We start from the raw sequence: 23,980 nt of genomic DNA, 5'->3' as shown, positions 1-23,980 counted from the left end.
GCAGCCAAGAATCTACTTTCCCGCAAAGCTGAGCCTTCTCTTCCAGGGAAAAAGATGGACATTTAACGAAATGGAAGAATTCCAAAAATTTCTGATGAAAAGACCAGAGCTAACCAGAAAATGTGGACATCAAACAGGAGGTTCAAGAGACACATGGAAAGGGTAAAAAAAAAAGGGGGGACAGTAAAAGGAAAAAAATGCTATCCAGTAAGTTGAAACTGGCTACATCACAGCACGGGGAAAAAAGATTCTCATAAATCTTGAGAACTGTAACTCTAACAGAGAGAATATACCTAGCCAGAAATGATGGACAATGATGACCTATCCATGAGACTGCTATCTAAAGAGATGTAACTGACTTTAACCCCACTTGGGAGAAAGACTAATAACTCTCAGGAATTTTGATTCTATTCGATAGAATATACCAAACTAGAAGGGACAGACACTCAGAATTTTCTATGACTTAGATAGAATGATCTAAAAAAACACTGCCTTCTTAAAAAGGGGGACAGGAAAGAGACGGGAGGAGGGAGGGGATTGAATGGGGTAAATCTCATTACACTAAGAGGTACAAAAAACCTATGGTAATAGAGGGGAAGAAGGGAGCAGATGAGAAACACCTGAATCTTCTCATCAGACTTGGCTTAAACTCAACCTACACATACATACTCAGTTAACTTATAAAACATCTAACCTTTCAAGTATTAAAAGGGGAAAAGGGGAGGGGGGATGGAGGAAGGGAAGGGGAGTGGAGGGAAAAAAGGGAAAATAACAAAAGGAAGGGAAGGGAAAGGGGAAAAAGGGAAAGGGGAGGGGTGATATAGGAGGGCAAACACACTGAAGGGAGTGGTATTCAGAAACAAAATACTGGGGAATATGGATAAAGGGGGGGAGGGGGAAAATACAAACAGAGGGCAATAAAGAATTAGTAATCATAACCTTGAATGTGAATGGGATGAACTCTCCCTTAAAACTTAAGCAAATAGCAGAGTGGATTAAAAACCAGAATCCTACAATATGCTGCTTACAAGAAACTCAATTGAAGCAGAGAGATACATATAGAGTAAAGGTAAAAGGTTGGAGCAAAATATATTTTGCTTCAGCTGAAGTAAAAAAAAGCAGCTAGTGGGAGACCTCAACCTCCTACTCTCAGAATCGAATCATAAAATAAACAAGAAAGAAGTTAAGGAGGTAAATAGATTGTTAGAAAAATTAGATATGGTAGACTTATGGAGGAAACTGAACGGGGATAGAAAGGAATATACCTTTTTCTCTGCAGTACATGGAACTTATACAAAAATTGACAATGTACTAGGACATAAAAACCTAATGATCAACTGCAGAAAGGCAGAAATAGTGAATACATCTTTCTCAGATCACAATGCAATAGAAGTCATATGCAATACTGGGCCAAGGAGATATAGACCCAGAGCAAATTGGAAACTGAATAACCTCATTTTAAAAAATGAGTGGACCAAAAAACAAATTATAAAAAGAATTAACCATTTTATCCTAGATAACGATAATAATGAAACAACATACCAAAACCTATGGGATTCATTCAATGTGACTCTCAGGGGATATAGCTCTAAATGCTTACATGAATAAATTGGAAAAAGAGGAAATCAATGAAGTAAATATTCAACTAAAAAAATTAGAGAAAGAACAAATCAAATATCACCAATTAAATACCAAATTAGTAATTCTAAAAAATTAAGGGAGAAATCAATAAAATCGAACGGAAAATAACTATTGAATTAATAAAACGAAAAGTTTGTATTATGCAAAACCAATAAAATTGATAAACCTCTCATTAATCTGATTAAAAAAAGAAAGAAGAAAACCAAATTGCTAGTATCATAAATGAAAAAGGTAAACTCACCACCAATGAGGAGGAAATTATAGTAATAATTTGAAATTTTTTTGTCCAACTCTATGCCAATAAATTTAATAATCTAAGTGAAATGGATGAATATTTACAAAAATATAAGTTGCCCAGGTTAAATGAATAAGAGATTAAATACCTAAACCATCCTATCTCAGAAAAAAAAATTCAACAAGCCATCATTGAAGCCCCTAAAAAACAATCTCCAGGGCCTGATGGATTCACAAGTGAATTCTACTAAACATTTAAGGAACAATTGGTTCCAATTCTATATAAACTCTTTGGAAAAATAAGGAAAGATGGAACTCTGCCTAACTCTTTCTATGAAACCAATATGGTGCTGTTACCTAAACCAGGAAGAGTTAAAACAGAGAAAGAAAATTACAGACCTGTTTCCCTGATGAATATAGATGCGAAAATCTTAAATAAAATCTTAGCAAAATGATTACAAGTTATCACCAGGATAATACATTATGATCAAGTAGGATTTATTCCAGGAATGCAGGGTTAGTTCAATATTAGGAAAACTGTTAGTATACTCAATTATATCAACAACAAACCTATCAGAAATCGTATGATCATATCAATAGATGCTGAAAAAGCTTTTGACAAAATACAGCATCCATTCCTATTAAAAAACACTAGAGAGTGTAGGAATAAATGGACTGTTCTTTAAAATAATTAGCAGTATCTATCTGAAACCATCAACAAGCATTATATTCAATGGGGAGAGGCTACAGGCATTCCCAATAAGATCAGAGGTGAAACAAGGGTGCCCATTATCACCACTACTATTCAATATTGTAGTAAAAATGTTAGCGCCAGCAATTAGAGAAGAAAAAGAAATTGAAGGAATTAGAATTGGGAAGGAAGAGACAAAACTCTCACTCTTTGCAGATGACATAATGGTCTACTTACAGAATCCCAAGAAATCATCCAAAAAACTACTGGAAACAATTAGCAATTTTAGCAAAGTTGCAGGTTATAAAATAAACCCTCATAAATCCTCAACTTTTCTATATATGTCTAGCAAGATACAGCAGGAAGAGCTAGAAAGAGAAATCCCATTCAAAGTAACCTCAGACAATATAAAATACTTGGGACTCTATTTGCCAAGACAGACTCAGAATCTTTTTGAAAACAATTATAAAACACTTCTCACACAAATTAAATCAGATTTAAATAACTTGGCAAATATCAACTTCTCATGGATAGGTAAAGCTAATATAATAAAAATGACAATTCTACCAAAACAATTCTGCCTTACTCCAAGAGCACTCTCTGATGAGGGCCTGTCATGCTGGGTGGTTCTGTGCCAGTGTCTTCCATGCAGCATAATAAATTCCCAAGTTCTTAAGAGAGAGCTTCAAGGTATTCCTGTATTGCTTCTTTTGATCCCCTTGTGAGCACTTGCCCTCTGTGAATTCTTCATAAAATAGTCTATTTGGCAAGCATATACCTGGCATTTGAACAGCATGGCTAGCCTATCAGAATTGTACTCTCTGTGGTAGCATTTGAATGCTTGGCAGTTTAGCTTAAGAAAGGACTTCAGTGACTGGCATTTTCTCCTGCCAGTTGATCTTCAGAATTTTCCTAAGACAATTTAAATGGAAGTGATTCAATTTCCTGATATGGCGCTGATAGACTATCCAGATTTCATAGGCATATAGCAATGAGGTCAGCACAATGGCTTCTGTAGAACTTTGTAGTCAGTCTAATACTTCTCTCTTACACTTTCTTTTGGAAACTCTGGCAATACCTGTGTCAATCTCATTATCAATGTGAACCTTCCTGGAAAGGACACTGCCAAGATAAGTGAACTTGTCCACAGTATTCAGAACTTCTCCATTTGCTATAACCGACAGTTTCACATATGGATGGTGTGGTGCTGGCTGATGGAGCACCTGGGTTAGCACAAGCATCAGAGAATCAATACACACTCTGTTGCATTTCAGGTTCAGAGGCAAACAGAAGATCCTGCACCAACACTGCTTCCACTGTGGTCTTGGCTTGTAGTGTTTTCAAGTTGAAGAATTTGCCATTAGTGCAGTAGCTGATCTTGAAGTCATGCTCATCTTCAGTTAAGGCATTTGATAACATGGATGAAAACATCATGCTAAAAACCATGGGAGCAAGAACACAGACTTATTTCACTCCATCAGTGCCTGGGAAATCAAGAAAGCATTATCCACTATCCAGAACCTGGGCAAGCAAGTCATTGATTGATATACTATATTGATGAACTTCTCTGAGCAACTAAACTTTGATATAATTTTCCATAATCCCTCACAACAAAGTATGGGTCGATTCTCTGCTGCTTGTGCTCATTTTGGACTAAGAAACATAGGTGCTCCATCAGCTAACATCATATCATCCTTATATGGAACTACTGATTACAGTAAATGGGGAAGTTTTGAATACTGTGGGTAAGTTCACTTACCTTGGCAGTGTCCTTTGCAGGGAGGTTCACATTGACAATGAGATTAAGAATCGTATTGCCAGAGCTAGCTCAATATTTGGGAAGCTCTAAAATAAAGTGTGGGAGAGGGGTTATTAGACTGACTACAAGACTGAAGCTCTACTACTCTACTACAGAACCATTGTGCTGACCTCATTGCTGTATGCCTGTGAAACCAGGACAGTCTACCAGTGCCATACCAGAAACTGAATCACTTCCATTTAAATTGTCTCAAGAAAATTCTGAAGATCACCTGGCAGGAAAAAGATACCAGACACCAAAGGCCTTTCTTGAGCTAAACTACCAAGCATTCAAATGGTACCACAGAGAGTACAATTCTGATAGGCTAGCTACGTTGTTCAAATGTCAGGTATATGCTTGCCAAATAGACTATTTAAGAGGAATTCACAGAGGGCAAGTGCTCATAAGAGGAACAAAAGAAGCAATACAGGAAACACCCTGAAGCTCTTTCTTAAGAACTTTGGAATTGATTATGCAGCATGGGAGGCACTGGCACGGAACCAACCACCCAGAATGACAGGCCCTCATCAGAGTGCTCTTTGAGTAAGGCAGAATTGAAGCAGCTCAAAGGAAACATAAGATATGCAAGATATGCAATACCCCAGGTATTCACACATTCTGAGCTTGAATTGCTCTGATCAACCACAGTTGGGCACACTTTAAATTCTCTCTAACACAATGATGTCATTTTGATCTTCTTCAATAAAGAAGGACAAGAGGCAAACAGCCAATTAACCAATAACTTCATCTATTTCTGTAAGGGGAAAAAACCCCCAAAATCCTTTGTTATTTTGATTAGTGTTACAATATGTAAATAAATTTCATAAGATTATTCTCTTTAAGAATTATCCTTTTTATTATGCCAATCTGAAAAATCTACAAAAGTTGAATACCCTCCAGTTATTTAGTTGCTTTAATTCTTATCTCCATAATATAGCTATACAAGCCACAAGAGTCCTAGGTAGATCAATTTATAAGGAAGGGATGCTTTTTGTTACTCTGATGACGGGTTAAGTGTCCTTTCAGGCTGAAGGATTTCCCACATTCATTACATTCATAAGGTTTTTCTCCAGTATGAATTATCTGATGTTTAGTAAGAAGTCCTCTCAGGCGAAATACCTTCCCACAGTCATTACATTCATAAGGTTTTTCCCCAGTATGAATTGTCTGATGTACAGTAAGATGTCCTCTCTGGCTAAAAGCCTTCCCACATTCATTGCATTTATGAGGTTTCTCTCCAGTGTGAATCCTTTGATGTAGAGTAAGGAGTTCTCTAAGGCGAAAGGACTTTCCACATTCTTTGCATTCATAAGGTTTCTCTCCAGTATGAATCCTTTGATGTCGAGTAAACTGTTCTCTCAGGCAGAAGGCTTTCCCACATTCATTACATTCATAAGGTTTCTCCCCAGTATGAATTCTCTGATGTCGAGTAAGATATTCTCTCTGGTGGAAGGTCTTCCCACATTCATTACATTCATAAGGTTTCTCTCCAGTATGGATCCTCTGATGTCGAGTAAGATCTGTGCTCAGTAGGAAAGCCTTCCCACATTCCTTACATTCATAAGGTTTCTCTCCAGTGTGAATCCTCTGATGCCGTGTAAGATCTGAGCTCAGGTGGAAGGCCTTTCCACATTCATTACACTCATAAGGCCTCTCTCCAGTGTGGATCCTTTGATGTCGAGAAAGGTGGGCTCTCAGATGGAAAGCCTTCCCACATTCCTTACATACATAGGGCTTCTCGCCAGTATGAATCCTCTGATGTCCAATTAGGTCTGTATTCAAGTGGAAGGACTTCCCACATTCCTTACATTCATAAGGTTTCTCTCCAGTATGAATCCTTTGATGTCGAGTGAGTTCTGTACTCAAGTAGAAGGCCTTCCCACATTCCTTACATTCATAAGGTTTCTCTCCAGTATGAATACCTTGATGTCGAGTAAGTTGTTCTCTTAGGTGGAAAGCTTTTCCACATTCATTACATTCATGAGGTTTTTCTCCAGTATGGATTGTCTGATGTTTAGTAAGAAGACCTCTGAGGCGAAATACTTTTCCACAGTCATTACATTCATAAGGTTTTTCCCCAGTATGAATTGTTTGATGCACAGTAAGATGGCCTCTCTGGCTAAAGGACTTCCCGCATTCATTACATTTGTGAGGTTTCTCTCCAGTATGAACCATCTGGTGTCGAGTAAGATCTGTGTTGAGGTGGAAGGACTTCCTACATTCATTACATTTGTGAGGTTTCTCTCCTGTATGAATCCTCTGATGTCGAGTGAGGTGCTCTCTCAGGCGGAAGGCCTTCCCACATTCTTTACAGTCATAAGGTTTCTCTCCAGTATGAATTCTCTGATGTCCAGGAAGGTATCCTCTCTGGCTGAAGCTCTTTCCACATTCATTGCATTCATAATGCTTTACTCCATTATGAATTTTCTGGTGATGAGGAAGTTCAGGTGAACTCTGGAGGAAGGACTTCAAAAATTCATAAGATTTTCTCTCAGGGTGAATCTGATGGGAAGAAAGGGATGAGTTGTGGTTGAAAGATTCCCCACATTCACTATATTCAGAAGGTATTTCTCCTTTGTAAATGTGTTGATTTTCATTTACTTCTATGGTTCTGGATGAAGCCTTCCCAGATTGATTACATTTAAGAGTTTTCTCTCCAATAATTTTCTGATGGGAACTGATAGTTGGGCTTAGGAAGATGGGTTTCTCACATTCATTAGACTTACTAGGTTGCCCTCCAGAATAAAACTGAGGATATGTAATAAAGTTTGATTCAGATGTAGAAACTATCTCTCTAAAGCAAATTTTGTCATCTTTCCTTGATTCTGAAGATAAAATAAAGCTATCTCTGCCTATATTGGATTTGAGAAGATCCTTTTCTAGAGATATTCTATGTTGTACAAAAAACTTTGGTTCCAGACTGATACTTTGGACATATTTATCACCTATACAATCCATCATTGTATTGGGAGTTTTCCTTTGGGTGACATTTATTTTGTCCTCCATGCTTTGCTGCCTTTCTAATCTGGCACCACAGTCCCAGGCTTCTCTCCTTTTGGAGAGACAGAGACCATCTTTTGGACATCTGTCCTGGAATAAGTGCTTCACAGAAACATTCAGTTCCGAAATTGACTCTTTATTTTCAGGCCCAGTCTCCCAACCTGAAAAGAAGAAAGAAAATGGAAATATCCCTGGTATCCACTTGCTGTACACCCAGTACTTATTCTGTGCCTGTTCCAGAAACAATTATTGCTAAATTTTAAAAGGGAGAACATGTGGCACAGAGGATAGAGCACCGCCCTTGGAGTCAGGAGTACCTAAGTTCAAATCCAGCCTCAGACACTTAATAATTACCTAACTGTATGACCTTGAGCAAGCCACTTAACCCCATTGCAAAAACCTAAAAAAGGGGGGGGGGGACAAAGAAGCCTTATTGGTACAGTCATGTCCAGTCTAAACAAAGGTTTCCCATTGTCCCTCACCACCACCTTCTGAGGGAGGAACAACAGAAAACTGTGACATTCAGAATAATTTTAGTGATTTGTTCAAGGATAACCAACTAACCAGTGCTTGAAACAAAAGAAATTTAACTGTCATTTCTACCCCATAGTCTTTTTGTTTCTATACAATGGAGGATATATACAACTCTTGGAAATATTGAAGAAGAACCTTGATGGTTGTTTTGGAAGAACTTCTTGTATTAGGTGAAGGTTGCCTGTACTATCTCTCAGTTTCATTGCAAATTTCTGATTCTGATTCTAAGCCTTTCTTATATTTATGATAATGAAAATACTAACAATGAGTCTGAGAAGCCCATTTTCAATATGTGACACATAAGGCACTTCTATGTCTTGGGAGGCAAAGATAAAAACATAGTTCCGACAGGATATCAGGATGAAGATTGGAGTCAGTCACTCTGCATTTTGAGGGCATTTCTTATATGCTAGACATTGTGTTAGGCACTGGGGATACAAAGAAAGACACAAGATAGTTCCTGCCCTTGAGAGGCTCATGCTTTAACGATGGGAAACACAACAAACAAACATACAAGATAGATGCAGGATAAATAAGAGATTGTTAAGAGAGGAAGGTACTAGAATTAAGAGCGGAAACTTTCCTGTAGAAGGTAAGATCTAAGGTGAAACTTGAAGCAGGCCAGGAGGTGGAGATGGAGAGGGAGAGGACACAAAGCACGGAAGACAGTCAAGGAAAACACCTGAATCTAATGAAATGGAGGATCTGAATGTCTAAGGAGAATAGAAGGGTCATCATGACAACCCAATGAGTGTGAGACACCACCTCTTTCCCTCCCAGATTGATTTTTTTGGGAAGGAAAATGAGGCAATTTTTATTTCAACTCTAACTTAGCACTTAGACCAAGGTCTCCCACTACATCTGGAGCCATCGTCTTGAATATTTCTTGCCACAGGACTCTGATGACTGTGGAGAAGGGTGATGACCTCACTTAAATCCAATGCACTACCAAGTCAAGACATCACCCTCCTGATGTCAGTTTGAGAACAAAGGATGGTCAATAGACACTTTTGAGACATTTACGTCACTGTTTCTTTCATTCTGGCAACTAAAGGTCACCACAGTGCATTCCGTACAGGGTCTGGAGTGAGGAAGACCTGGATTCAAATCCAGCCTCATATCCTTTCCAGGGGGTGACCCTGGGTGTATCACTTAACCTCAGTCTGCCTCTGTTTCCTCATCTGTAAAATAGGGATAATAATTGAACCATTTCTGCAGGCTGTTGGAAGAACAAAATGAGCTATCTATAAAGCATTTTACAGAACTTACTGTAATATATAAGTGCTAGCTGTACTTAGTATTCATAATGCGGAATGGATTTTGTGTCACTGTAGTTTTCTTTTTAAAGAAGTGTTTACTCATGTTCTGTGATCATGATGACTGAAAGGTGCCCCTCTGTCATATATTTGAGTCCAATGTCCTCATGTTTAGATTAAATTGAAACTTCTGCACCTGCTTATCCTAATCTCTGCGTGTGAACATTTGAAAACTCTATGCCATCACTGAAATGATCTCTTTTAGTTTTAGAATCACCTCTGCCCAGTGTTTGGTTATAGAGTTTTCCTCTAAGCAGAGGGGAGCTGTTGTTCTTCACACCATGAGACCACATATCTATTAGAGGATAGCTTCTAGTCTTCTAATACTTGGGTCAAATTCCTACATGGTTTATATACCAGACTATTATTAGACATTTTTGAAGTATAGATTTTCTCTAAAAAGAATTTCTTGTTTTATTCTGGTTAGGGTTTTTTTCCTGAAAAAGTTTTTGAATTTTATGGAATTGAAATTGTCTATTGGGGTAGCTAGGTGGCACAGTGGATAGAGTACCAGTCCTGGAGTGAGGAGGACCTGACTTCAAATTTGACCTCAGACACTTAATAATTGCCTAGCTGTGTGACCTTTGGCAAGATACTATTGCCTTAAATAAATAAAATTTTTTTTAAAAAGAAATAGTCTATCTTATCCTTTAGAATTACTTCCATTCCTTTTCCTCTGCATTCTTTTCTGAATTTTCTTCCATTCCCGTGCTCTACTTTTTTTCATTCTAATAGGACTTTTAGGACCTTTAATATTTCTTCACTGGCATTCACTGGGCTACTTGGTATAAATACCGGTCTATGCCCATTCTCAGGCAAACTGTTCTTCAGTTTTCCCTGTAGTTCTGGCCAAACAAAGAGTGATTCATCCAGTGGGAGAAGAGGGGAAAAAAGCTGATATACTCATCATGAAGGAGAGAGAAAGAGTATTGGAAGAGATGGAGTCATGAGGTCTAGGGCAACTTCAGGTACTAAAAACAAAACAACCCCCAAATCCCTGAAACATGTAAATACTGTGCCAAAGAAGTCTGAGAGATCAAAAGTACTAGAGATGTAAGTCAGAGATGGAAAGTAGCAGGATTTTCAAGGAAAAAAATGGGAATATAAACTGAAAATGATAGAATAAGATCTTGAATTTATTTTCTAGCAAATGAATTCATTTAAAATGAATCATTAAGGGAATAATTAGTCAATGTCTAGAAAAGGCAGTGGTGACCCCAATGGGCTCTACAAGAACAGGTCAGGCTACCTTGATTCCATGGTACCAAGTTACCTTGCCCTTGGTTCCACATTTCACCTTTAGGATTTATATAAAAGTACTAATTATGAAAAAGTATAAAGCAATATTTACAGAAATAAAGGCCAAAATGACTGGCAACATCTCCATAAAATGGATGATACCTAAATTCATCTCTAAATTTAATGTTTTATACCAATCTAACAGCCACAAGGATACCTCATGAAAAATAAGAACGATAAAATAAATAAAACAAAAAATTAAAAGAATAAATATGTATAACATTTTGAGGAATTAATGAAAAAAGATAGAAAAGTAGGAAGCCTAGCATTATCACATCTCAAGCTATTCTATATCACTCAAACAGCATTGTTAAGCCATAGAAAAATAGTTGGTAAATGAAAGATTTGATAGATCTGTTTGCAGAGGTAGCTCAAATGTACCAAAATGTACCATCCTTCCATAGATAAATGACCAAAGGCATCTACAAATATGATTTTACCATGGCTAAGGGAATAAATATATCTGAGATCTGAGTATCACTTGGAGACATGACAGAGGTCACCAGAGAGAAAGTAGAAATAAGAAGAGGGTCCAGGACAAAGTCTGGAAGGATACTACCGTTAATGGTGGGGATGAAGAGCTGGTGTAGGAGCATGAAAGGAATGGATGGAAAGGAAAGAACAGCTACCTAAAAGCTAGGAGTAGAGAAAAGAATAACCAGGATGAGAGAGTGATCCACAGTGCCAAAAGCTGCAGAGAGGTCAAAAGAAGGAGGACCGATAAAAGACTGTCAACTCTGGAGTTGAATGGAAAGGTTGGAAGTCAGATATCAGAGGGTTAGAGGAAAGTGAGAGAAGTGGAAATAGCTTTGCCATGTTGAGATGAGAAGGGGATGGTAAGATCAAGTGAGGGTTTTCTAAGGATGGGGAAATAACTAGCAGATAAGGAGAGCCTGAAGATTGGTGGAGGGAGGACATGAAGGAGAGAGTAATCTACAGGAGAAGATTGGAGAGGGTGGGATCAAAGGCACCTGCTGAAGGCTTGGCCTTGGTGAGGAGGAGAATAGAATAAAGGAGGAGGCCTAAGGAATAGCTGCTGTGGTGAGTAGCATGGAGAACTGATGGGCCCAGCAAAGGTTACTGGTCAACCAACATTTATTAAGGCTTTCTATGTGCTTAAACCTGGGGATAAGAAGAAGAGGCAAAAGACAGTCCCTGCTGTCAAGGAGCTTACTATGGGGGGGGGGGGACATGCAAGCAAGTCTAGACAAGTTGTAGAAAGGATAAATGGGAAATAATCAAAAGAAGGAGGACACCAGAATGAAGAGGGTCTAGGAAAGTCTGGGTAACAAAATCTGTAATGGGTCCAATCCCATTTAGTAGTTCATGAATAGGAGCAAAGGGTTTAGTTGGAGGGATTCACCCAGGACCGTGGCTGGACCAGGTGCCACCAGTGGCAGGACTAGGAGAAAAGGGATTCAAGAGAAGGGGGAAGGAAGGAGAGAAGAGTCAGATCATGGCCAATGGCCTTGGATGATGGAGGAGGCAGAGGTCAGGAGTGAGGATGCAGGACACATTTAGGAGCAGTAAGATATGGATGGAAGAAGTGAGGATAAGGAGGGAAGAAGAGACAGAGGAAGGGTGAAATGGGAGGAGAGAGGGGGGAGGGAGAGGAGAGAGAGAGAGAGAGAGAGAGAGAGAGAGGAGAGAGAATGAAAAAATTCAGGAAGTGTTAAGAGAGATGCAGGGGAATTCTGATTTATTCACTAGTAAGACAAGAGTTATGAAAAAAGATACCTTTTACAGAAATAATTATCAAAAGTGACTGGTGTGGGTGAAAAAAATGCAAATCAGTGAAATATATTAGAATCCACAGAAGGTGGCACAGGGAATAGAGTACTGGGCCTGAATTTGGAAAGACCTGAATTCAAATGTAACCTCTGTCACTTATTAACTATGTGAATCTGGTAAGGCACTTTACCCTGTTTGCCTCAGTTTCCTTATCTGTAAAATGAACTGGAGAAGGAAATGGCATACTATTCCAGTATCTTTGCCAAGAAAACCCCCTAAAATGGGGTCATGGAGAATTGGAAACAACTGAAATGACTGAACCACAAACTACTAGGACAGGAGCTTTAAATCAGTAGGAACTAGTGGGAAAATGAGAAAGCATTCTGTAAGAAAATAGATTTTACCAACATCTTACAACAAGGAATAAAATGACCTAAATAAAAGTTCTCATCCTTTTAAAAAAATAGGGGAAAAAGAGAAAGTCCTATCTTTTAAAATTAATTGGAACAGACTAATGGTTATAAAGGACAGATAATTTTTAAGTATAAAAAATTTGAATTTAAGAAAACTTATGGACTGTGAAAAAAAATCTTTGCATCAAGTAATTCAGAAAGAAGTCTAATATTCAAAATCTATAGGAAATTCATTTTAGAGTAAGTTTTTTCTCATTAGGTTTTTCCCAAAGGTTAAAAACTCTCTTTTTAAGAGGAAAAAAGTTCCAAATCCCTACTCCTGAAATTCAATGAAAATAAAACTAGGGCTTATCACCTCTCTCTCATCCAGTTGGCAAAGACAGTAAAAGGTAGATGGAAAGAGCCAATGTCACCATCTTGCTGGTGGAACAGAGAAAAGGCCACGGGGACTTTCCAGTCATGAAAAAGAATCTCTAAAAAAAGGGAAGCTTCTGATGCAGTCACAATTCTCCCAGTAGAGATTGCTGCTTCTTTGGGGATCTTGAAATGGAAAGAGAATTCTCTGGGAGGAGGCTGATAATTGGGAAGTGAATGTGACTTCAAAACAAATAGCTTAGAAAGGAATTCTCTTTTGGGAATACTTTTTCTTGGGGTTTTTAAGAGAGTTTTTAAAAAGTAAAAGGTTAACTGGCACATCGTTCTAAGAGGGGCAGACTGAGATATTCTATCACAGGAAGGAGGGACAGAAATTTGGTTCTGAGAAAGGAGTACAGGATCTGGGGTGAAATGCTGATTCTGCCTCTGGCTGTCTGAATGAACTTGGCCGAGTCACCTCACACTGTGTGGGGCCTCAGTTGATAGCAACAGCCCCCAAGGTCCCTGCTGGATCCCCATTTAGGGTCCTAAGAGCTCTGCTGATTTCTTGAGGTCACACTGAGTGACCCTCCATTTTCTGACAACCTGGGCTTTCTTTCTCCCATAGGTCTGGGCTATAGACGGGACTGATTGCTCTATGACTGACCAGCAGAGAGATATACTGGTGCCATGGACTCCCCTGCCAGGAGGTCAGTTCCTCACTCACCTGGACAGCAGCTTGCTGGCAATCTCCCCTCTGGTCTCCAAGGTGCCTCCCCTTGCTCCAGCTGGTGGATCACCTCTGGCTTAGACATGGCTAGTCCTGTTCAAAGGAAATAGGAGTCTTGGGGTAAAGAAAGAATTGTGGAAGGTTCCAACAAAGCTCAGATCTCCGAGAATCACTCCCCAAAAAAGAGGAAAGAGAGCCAAAGATAAAACAGAGTCAAGAAAACCAAAAGAGCAATCCCAGGAAGTCCCTTCACTGCACAAGGACACCACATGTTCTGGTCAAGTAGGTGCCAGAGGGTGGGACTCCAGTCTCATTCATGATCTCTTAAGCTCAGATGTATTAGGATTGGTCAGGTACAGGACCTCTGAAGTGCAGGCTGCACAAATCTATCTCCCTAATCCATCCCCTTGTGGTCCTCATCTCTGAAGCCCCAGGACATTCTTCCTCATAGTCTTTGTCTTCATCTCCATTCCTGCCCTCACACTTCACAATGAGGGGACCCAAACTTGGCTGCTCCACTCTCCACCTTGGCTCCACACAAAGGGGGCCATACCCTTGACCCTGTCCACCCTCACAAGCGTTTCTCTTTTATCATCCTATCTGCCCCTCACTCTCCTGGCTCTTCTCCATTCTCTCCTCAGTTCTTTCCTAGCCATGACTCTGGCCTGTGAAGTTTTTCTCACCTCTATCTCTTAACCCTCTGGTCCTTGACTTGAGAAACCCTTGAGCCCCCCTTTCTACCCCCCAACCCCTCTCTCCATATCATGTCATCAATCACATCTTGGGATGGGTGAATGGTAGGACTGTTCTGACCAATCACCTACCTCTTATACATGGGCCAGGTAACAGAGTTGAAGAAAGTCACAAAGTTTGGCTTGGTTCTCATATAAATTCATCCTACTTCATCTCACCTGGGCCCTCCCCAGTTCTCCAGTGTGATCCCAGTAATGGCTGTCCCCAGCCCTCTTGTCTCTCCTCAAGCCTCTTACAATATGCTTTCCCCATCATCTCTCAGCTGGGATACTGCAATGAGGTTATGTGCCATATCCATCCTCTGACTATGCCATTTTCCTAAGGTCCAGGCCTGACCCGACAGTCATCAATCACTCCCTGTCACCTCCTGGAACAAAGACCACATTTTGACACCTCTCCTTGGCCTGGTCCCTTGCTTCTGTCTTTCTTAGCCTTCCTGGACCATGCTCCTCTCTTCATCTTCCTTGGCCTCACCAGGTAGCTTCCCATGCCTTAGACCCCTTAACCACAATCCCAACTTTCTACTTTCTCTGGATGGATACAATATCGTGCACAGATCAATTGATTTATATGTTGTCTGACTCACTGTCAGGGGTTTTCCTCCCTTGCACACAGTAGGTGTCTTCCCAAGACTTGTGGAATTTTTCCCCAGGAAGAGAAAGTCCAAATGAGCCCCAATCATGCCCAGGTCTCCCTCCCCTGGACCCCCCATCACCTCAAGCTACTACCTGCTATCCGTACTCCTTTTCACAAGTAAACTTGGTGCAGACTTGGAGTCAGGCTTTTGTAATCTGACCTTAGTCTGGAACCACTCTCTCCTAACTGCTAGCCAGGACAGCCTTCTCTCTGCCCTCATCCGATAAGGTACATAATCTAATTCACCTGAATCCCCTCTCCTTCTGTGCCTGTTCATAACCCTGCTATCCTCAACATGTGATGTTCTGCTCTCTCGATGATTTTTTGATAGCTACCTTGCCTCTGGACTGATCTCTACCCCCAACCTGTCACACAATACTTGGGGGTTTCCCAATGGATATCCCCCCAAACCTTCCCTCTCCTGAGTCTTTCCCCCTCACAGATGTCATATCCATCTGATTCCCTGTCCTCATCTCCACTCACACTCCTCAGCTCAAGAGCCTCATTCCACACAATGATCAAAGGCACTGAGGTCTTTACTCAGCTCCCTGGAAATTAATGATATTGATTTAACTGTGTTCACCTTCTGTCCCCAATAGAATGTAAACTACTGAAAAGCAGAGATGGTTCCTTTTGTCTTTGTGCTCCCAGCACCTAGCAATGGGACTGGCAATCAGGAAGTGCCTAATACATGGTTCAATGAGTGAGGAAATGAGTTCCTTGGTCTAAGAAGATGAGGACTCTCTGGTCTCTGCAGGCCAAATAGTTTTCCCTAAGCCTTTTACAAATGACAGCTCCAAAGACCCCAATGGGGGGCTGGGGAGGGGGAGGCAGAGAGAATTCCAAGGGGAAGCCATCCTCACCTAGGCAGAGTAGGTTCTGGTAGGTCTCCAACATCACGTCCCGGTATAGCTCCTTCTGAGAAAGATCCAGGTAAGCCCACTGCTCCTTCGTGAAGACCACCACTACATCCTGAAAGGTCACTGGTTCCTGAAACACCAAATGCCTTTGTTTGTGCTTGTCCAGGGACCAGTCCTCAAGTGGAACTGGGAGTAAAGGGCCCAGAGACTAGGGATGGGGTATAGTTCTTGGGGTTCTGGACTCATTGAGATCCATCCAAATATCTATCAATGCTTTGGCTGCATCAGTAACAACTTCTGAACTGTGTAATTAAAGAATTAACCTTGTGAGGGAAACAGCATGGGGAGGGAGGGAGCAGGCTGGCCTGGAGGTCACAAGACCTGAGTTCAAATCTTCTTACTGTGATGGTGGACAAATCACCATGCCTACTAGGAGTCACCTTCCTCATCCAGAAAATGAGGGGGATTGAGGGAATACCCATCAGCTGGGGGATGGCTGACCAAGTTGTGGTCTATTATTGTGATGGCGTGTGACTGTGCCATAAGAAATGATGAGCAGGGAAAAGGGAAGACTTAAATGAACTGATACAAAGCGAAGTGGGCAGAACAGGAATAATATTGTTCATAGTAACAGCAGAGCAACAGTGGTCAAGAATGATCTGAGGCAATGTAAAGGACTCGTGATGGAAAAGGTTCTCCAGAGAGAGAAATGAGGAACTCCAAAGACAGATACAGATTTTTTTCCAAAAAATTTCTTTTTCTTGCCTTTTTCCCCTCCTGGTCACACAGCTAATATGGATATATATTTTGCATGATTTCACATGTATAATGGTGATCATACAGTTTGAGGGACGGGGAAACAAAAAAAAAAGAAAAATGTTAAAAAAAAGTGCTTAGTCTAGTGACTGGCACATTGGAGGTACTTAGTAAATATTGACTAATTAAAAAAAGAGAAAGAAAATAATCAGTTATATTTGATAATCTTTAAGATTCCTTCTAAGTCCTTGAGTCCTGTGATTTCCAAATGGTACTCCACATTGTTTTTGCAAGGCAATGGAGTTAAGTGACTTGCCCAAGGTCACACAGCTAGGTAATTAAGTATATGAGGTCAAATTTGAACTCAAATCCTCCTGACTCCAGGTTCAATGTTCTATTTTTGTTTTGTTTTTACTCCACACTTTGGTAACACTAACCCTATTTTATAGGTATTCAATAATTCCATTACTTTAATTTTAATTTAATATCTCCATCATGGAGATGGGGTGAGTTAGGAAAGACTCCCTGGAACCTCCCTGCCAAAAAAGAAGCACCTGAGCTAAGCTCAGATCTAGGTCTTTGACTCCCAGGTTCCTGCTCTTTCCACTGCTCCATCTTGCTTCTTGGATCAAAGGTCAAGTTCTTCCCTGCATTCCTTCTCCCTGAAAGAACACTATCCTTTATTCTGATATTCTCTACTCTGGCTTTCACCATGTTACCATCAGCTGGTGCAGTCCTTGGAGGGATTCGCTATGGGGGAAGGTTGATGGCATTGCAGCTTAGGCCATGGCAGACCCTCAGCTGACCACAAAGGAAAACACCAAGGGGCCAGATGGTGAAATACCTAAGGACAGACAGAACCCAGGTCTGGTCCATCAACCTAGCTGTCCTGCAATCAGACTCAAAGCTCTCCTTCAGCAGTGGCCCACCTTTTTCAGTGATATTCCTGGGGTGAGGCAGGGAAGGCTGTGAGACATCCAACATGAAGGTGAGCATCCCCATGGGAAGGGAGGATCACCCAGGGGAAGCCAGGTAGAAGCTGTCATCGGAGAAATGTGTGCTAGAAATCGAAGGGGGCCAATCATGTGGTAAGAGGGAAGAAGTGAGGGACTGTCTCGGCAATGATGAAGGGCTCTTGGTTTCAATATAACTTGATGAAGGCTTCTGGTATCTTAGGAGGACTTTGTGGGGCAAACTTATAGGAAGATCTAAACGAGAATGGCCTAGGAGCAGCAAGCATGGATGTGCTGTAATCTCTATCAAGGAAAGGATACTCCCCTTTGCCTCTCAGTGAGATAACTAATATATATATATATATATATATATATATATCTGGGTTCCTCAGTGTAGAAGTCATGGTAGTGACTCTGAAGCTAATTCTGAATATTTCTATTAAGTAACCCATGCCTTCCAATTGCTTCCTAACTATATAATTAGCACAAATTGGCTTATTAAAATAAATTTTCCATGGCAACTCCCAAAGGGCAAATTTTACCCCAAAATGTGAACTTCAAAGCCCAAATTTTTTGGTCAGACACTGGAAAAACTCCAAGAAATTAAGCCATCAATCTTCATTCTGAGCCATATTCATATACTTGTCAGAACAGAGATTTATCCTGCACTTTCCTGCTCCCAAAGCTCTTTCTCATAATGAGAACACAAACTCATTTGTGAGCTTTAAGTTTCACCCATGCTATCTCATTTGGTCCTCATAATCCTGGGATGCTGGTGGTATTCTCAAAACAGACTGAGGGGAAAATTGACTTGTCCAGGATCACCTGGCTGCTAAGCCTCAGGTCTAGAACTCTAGCCCTGGAGCCATCCCTGTTCTGATTCACCTAACAAGCAGGCAGGGCTGACCCTGAAGGTCCTAAAGCAGGAAAAAGGCTTAGATGTGTTAGGCTAGTCATCAATGGAGCCAAGACTGGAGCTGGGGACCCCTCAGTTCTCCCAAAGCCCACATGAGTTCTAAAAGGACCCATTGCTAAATGTCCTGTTCTTCCCAGTCACCTGCTGGAGGAGTATCTCACCTGGCCCCTAAACTTGGCAGGCCTAGCGTAAAACCAGTCCCCAAAGGGGACACTCATCTCCCTTTTCTAGAAGCATTCCATATCTCTCACCTCCTCCAATGGATTAGAAAACTTATAAAGCACAAACATAAGATAAAAACATTAACCTTTTTATTCTTAGCTTGGCTTGGAATGAGGAGAATCTGGAAGCAGGAAGAAGTACAGAGTGTGTTTTACCAAAAATCAGGAACCTCACAGTTTGGAAGAGGCACCAGAGTCAATAGGAGGGAGCTTGGGATCATGGCAAGAGAATTCAATGAAGAAACAAGGCCTGAGTGTGATTCTGCAATTTGAGACTTCCAGCTTGTGTGATCTCAAGTAAGTCCTGACCTCTCTGGTTCTACTTCTAGGTCCTAGGGCTGAAATTTCTACAACTTCCCTAACAAGGGGTCACCCAGGCTCCCATGGAAACCCCCCTCCCAACTGAGTCCACAGCCCTTCTGGATGACTGATTCTTGGGAACTGCTCTGAAAATCTAGCCTAAATGTTTTGCCTTCTAGCTCCAAACAGAACCAGCTGGACCCTCTTCTACTAGATGGTCCTACAAGTACTCAATAAAGGCTATTGGCCTCCCTGAGTACGGGCCCATACCCTGTCCCTCATTTTGCCCATCCTCAGTCCAAGTCCCATGGGTCTTCCCCCCAAAACCCTTAAACCATGTGGTTTATCACTGAAAAAGGAGTCTTTCTGCTGCCACCCTGGTAACCCACCACTCTGAAGTCTCAGAACAAAGAATGGGGCCACATACTTTGAAAAGATGAGTCTTTGAAAGCAAAAAGAAGTAAACCAGGTAGTATTTCTACAATATGAAATTTAATAAGCATGTTTTACAAACTTCCCAACAGAACTCCAGTTTTGTGTGGCTCCCAAGGCCAGCTCCTAGTTTTCTGGGGCTTTGCAGGAGGCAGCAGGGTCACTGAATTGGAGGCAGCAGTGGCAGCATCAAAGACAACCTAGAAGGTTGACTGGAAAGGTCTCCCACATCTGGCTAAGAGTGGAGACAGTCCAGCCCAGGCTGCTCCAGACCTGGGAGTCACTGAAGCAGCGGCAGCAGCTGCAGAAGCCTCTGGAGCTCTCAGTTCACTGATAGTAAGGGAATCAATTGAACATGGAGTAGGAAGCAGAACTGGCTCAAAGAGGAATAGCAAACACTCAGTTGAGGATAGAAATATATCTTACCCTATCAGAAAACAAGAAAGGAAGGGAATAAGAGAAAGGGGGAAAGGTGATGGAAGGGAGGGCAAACTGGGGGAGGGAACTGTTAGAAACAATTTTGAGGTAGGCAGTATGAAAGGGGAGAGAACAGAATAAATAGGAGTGGGGGAGGAATAGGTTAGTAACTGTGCAAAAATTTTTGAAGCAAATTCCTCTGATAAAGGCCTCATTTCTAAAACAGCAAACTGGGTCAAATTTATATAAATAGGAGCCATTCCCTAATTGATACATGATCAAAAGATATGAACAGGTTTTAGATGAGGTTATAAATATAACTGTATTTTAAAAATGTTCTAACTTACTAAGGATTAGAGAAATGCAAATTACAACAATTATTAGATACTGTCTGCCTATTAGATTGGCTAATAGGACAGAAAAGGAAAATTACAAATGTTGAAGAGGATACAGGAAAAATGAGGCATTAATGCACAACTGGTGGAGGTGTGAACTGATCCAACAATGCTATAGAGCAATTTGGAACTGTGCCCTAAGGACTATAATGCCATACATGCCCTTTCATGTAGCAATGCCACTACTAGGTCTGTATTCCAAAAGAGATGAAAAACACAAAGGAAAAGGACCTATGTCCAGGGATATTTGTAGCAGTTTTTTTTCTGGTGGCAAGGAACTGTAAAATGAGGGCTTTACCATCAGTTGGGGAATGGTTGAACAAATTGTGGAATGTGAATATGAAGGGATGTTATTCTGCTACATGAGAAATGATGAGCAGGATGCTCTCAGAAAGGTGGGGAAAGACTTCCAGGAGATGGTGCAAAGTGAAATGGACTGTGTGTAAAGTAAACAACAATATTCTAAGATGATCAGCTTTGAATGATTTAGTTATTCTCCGAAATACAATGACTCAAGACAACTCTGAAGGAATTAGGATAAAGAAAGCTATCCATCCCTAGGGAAAAAGCTAATGATGTCTGAATACAGATTGAAGCAGTTTTTAAAATTGATTTTTCTTGAAGTTTTTTTTTTGGCAAGGGGGGGTGGATGGGTAGGGGATGAGGTCTATGTTTTCTGTCACAATATGACTATGGTGAAAATATTTAACAAGACTACACATTTATAGCCTATATCAAATTATTTGCTTCCTCAATAAGGGGGATCAGGAGGGAGGAAGGGAGAGAATTTAGAACTCAAAGTTGTTTTGGTTTTTTTTTTTGCAAGGCAAATGGGGTTAAGTGGCTTGCCCAAGGCCACACAGGTAATTATGAAGTGTCTAAAGTCGAATTTGAATTCAGGTCCTCCTGACTCCAGGTTTCAGTGCTCTAATCCACTGAGCCACCTAGCTGCTCCCACCTATATCTTTTGGAATGGACAAATTACTCAACAGTATCCTTCTGAAAAGGGGACTCCTTCATCCAAAATGATGGGAACCCAGAAACACTTCCTTCCCTGGTCCAGGGCATCTCAGCCAGGCTGGTCAATCTCTGGGGCTGTGGATCTGGCATTCCCAGATTGGGGCTTACCTGATGCTTTCAGCTTGGGAGCAGATGATGGGACAGGTGAAGAATATGATATACCATCATTCTCACCCTTTTGTGGGGGGAGGGGTCTGACACCTCTCAGGCAATAAAGAGAACTAGATTGTCTCAGTTTTTCCTCTCACTTCCAGGCAGATACCTATGCTCCAGCTCCAAAGCAACAGGGCATATTCTGCAGAGACTGAACCCCTCCTTTTTTTTCTCTGGACTTCTTCCCTTACTTCCTGTTTTAAGAGCAGGACCTCAAAATTACAAACCTCCTTCCAATTTAGGATCACTAACTGAATCCTTATCTTGTCACTGAGGCAGGTTCAGGGCTCCCCATTAATTCCAGAGTTCTTCAATCAGACACAAGCACATGAGCAACTCTAACATGGCATTATGAAGCCAAGTTTGCCCTAGCAATTGCTTCTACAGCTACCTTTTTAAGTTTTCTTTTTTGAAAATAACATTTTTTGGGTGGCTAGGTGGCACAGTAGATAGAGCATCAGCCCTGGAGTCAGGAGGACCTGAGTTCAAATCCAGCCTCAGACACTCAATAGTTACCTAGCTGTGTGGCTTTGGGCAAGCCACTTAAACCCCATTGCCTTGCAAAAAAAGCTAAAAATAAATGAATAAATAAATTTTTTTGACTTCCAAATTCTCTCCCTTCAGCCCCTCTCCTAACTATGGAGGTGAAAGAACTTTTTGCTTATCAAGGCAAATGCAGATGGCTTTTAGATGAAGATATATAATCACAGAATTAAATTAGCTAGTAAGAGAATTTATATCGCTCTCTCTTTGTTCCTCTTTTTAGCAGCCAGGGCAAGCTCCTGTTTTTGTGGAGCTGACCCATGTGCCCCCCAGCTATGGAATTTCCAGTTGGAGCAATCATCCTTGATGAGAGCAGGGTCATGCATGGAGACCGCTGCTCCATAGAATAATGAATTTAGTGGGTGTCTGCCCTTTCCCCTCCATGGTCCCATATCCCCAAACTCTAAAGGTTGGCAAAAATAACAAGTTACACCCAAACTGTCCCAGAATCTATTTGGCCCAATCAAAGGTCAAGTGACTTGCCTCATCCAACTGAATTATGTTCAAAGCCACTTTCTCAAGACACCTGTGACCCTTGCAATTAAATAAATCACCATGCTGAGAATGTTGAACCTCAGACGAGCAACAGGAATCATGACACAAGTGACATCCTGCAAAACATCGGGAAAGCATTCCCGCAGTCCGCGGCGCTCTACAAAATCTCCTTTCCCGGGGGGGACCTCGCTCCTACGTGGCGCCCCGGGGCGCGCTCCTGGCCCTGCTCGCTTCACTCGGTGTCGCGTCATTTTCTCGGGGTGCTCACCATTTCTTACACAGCACAGGGGCACTCCGTTAGTCACCTGCAAGCCTCGGCCGTCCCACGGACCACAGAAGCGGCTGCGCCCCGCTTTTGTACAAATCGCCCCCGACCTCTCTGGGGTACGGGCCCGCCGGGGGGCGCCTCGGCCCCCCGTGTCTACGAGCCCGGGCCCGGATCCGACACGGCCCCGCACGAGCCCCCGCCGCCGGCCTCCGCGGCACTGGCGGGGCCCGGCCTTGTCCCACCCCCCGCTTACCTGGGGGGGCCCGGCCCGGGGCGCGGGGGGCGCGCCTCCCCTCCCGAAGGCGGCGGCGCGGGGGGCGCGGAGGAGCAGCCACGCGCCGGGGGCCTTCATGTCGTCCGGGCGGCGCCCGGGCAGAGCCGGACCCCGGGGCCTGGGGCAGGGCCAGCCCGGCCGGAGCCCCGGGGGCTGGAAGCGAGGGAGACCCCCGGCGGAGGGCGCTCCCGGGAGAAGCCGAGGCGGGGCACCAGGGCCGCCGGGCTCGAGAAACGGGGTGCCAAGGGGGGGGTGGACCCCGGGGCCGGGGGCGGGGCGCCTGCGGGAGGCGGGGGGAGGGGCGCCTGCGGGAGGCGGGGGGCGGGGCGCGGGGCGCCTGCGGGAGGCGGGGGGCGGGGCTTCCGGGGGCTCGCGGATTGGCCAGGAGGTCGGCTCCTGGGGGCAGGGATCGACCGGAGGGGCAGGAAGCGGACGCGGCGGGAGTCTGCGGCGAGACAGCGGAACCGGAAGCGGAAGTCGCGCGGGCCCCCCCGAGGCGTCGAGGCGGTCTCCATGGCTGCCGAGGCCGGCCGCTGAGGGCCGCGGTGCTTTCTGGGAAACGTAGTCCATAGGCCTGACCCGTGGGAGGCCTCGCGGAGGAGCCGACCTGATAGACCGCCAAGGTTTGGAGAATGGAGGAGACACGGACATGTCTGTAGTTTGACCTCGACGGACCAGTGTGAATCCCCCCATCGTGGCCTCTTGGCGGGGGAAAGGGCAGAGTTGGTGGCGCCTTTGGCAGACCTGCCCAGGCCCTCGGAGCCGGCCCCGCCGGAGGCGAGGGGGAGCAGAAGCAGCCTTTCTGAGCCCCCCTTCTGAGGACAGGCTGGTATCCGCAGTCCGGCAA

At 42.7% G+C, this 23,980-nt stretch overlaps 1 protein-coding gene across 2 annotated transcripts; it reads right to left on the bottom strand.

Annotated features, from left to right (window-relative positions):
- Window positions 1-1,730: 1,730 nt before the first annotated feature.
- Window positions 1,731-23,309, bottom strand: LOC141493158 (uncharacterized). Of its 2 annotated transcripts, none has more exons than XM_074194108.1 (4): window positions 23,113-23,309; window positions 15,994-16,120; window positions 13,739-13,834; window positions 1,731-7,525 (listed from the first exon to the last, which is right to left on the bottom strand). In XM_074194108.1, the coding sequence occupies exons 1-4, from the start codon at window positions 23,209-23,211 to the stop codon at window positions 5,331-5,333; spliced, it is 2,517 nt and encodes an 838-aa protein (XP_074050209.1). In that variant the 5' UTR covers window positions 23,212-23,309; the 3' UTR covers window positions 1,731-5,330. The 2 variants fall into 2 exon arrangements, with proteins under 2 accessions (XP_074050209.1, XP_074050218.1); XM_074194117.1 differs by lacking the exon at window positions 23,113-23,309 and adding an exon at window positions 22,860-22,937.
- Window positions 23,310-23,980: the final 671 nt, after the last annotated feature.

This window comes from Macrotis lagotis, chromosome 1, assembly GCF_037893015.1.
Source record: "Macrotis lagotis isolate mMagLag1 chromosome 1, bilby.v1.9.chrom.fasta, whole genome shotgun sequence".
NCBI classification, from domain to species: Eukaryota; Metazoa; Chordata; class Mammalia; order Peramelemorphia; family Peramelidae; genus Macrotis; species Macrotis lagotis.
Note: the sequence above shows the minus strand (reverse complement) of the source record. Positions and strands in the feature narration are given on the sequence as shown.

What these genes read in the sequence shown, in the direction of transcription:
- LOC141493158 (XM_074194108.1), bottom strand. Translation starts at nt 23,211, where the DNA reads ATGAAGGCCCCCGGCGCGTGGCTGCTCCTCCGCGCCCCCCGCGCCGCC. An exon ending in CCCGGGCCGGGCCCCCCCAG is followed by an intron (nt 16,121 to 23,112) that starts GTAAGCGGGGGG and finishes TTGGTGTTTCAG; the next exon opens with GAACCAGTGACCTTTCAGGA. An exon ending in GCCAGCAAGCTGCTGTCCAG is followed by an intron (nt 7,526 to 13,738) that starts GTGAGTGAGGAA and finishes TCTTCTTTTCAG; the next exon opens with GTTGGGAGACTGGGCCTGAA.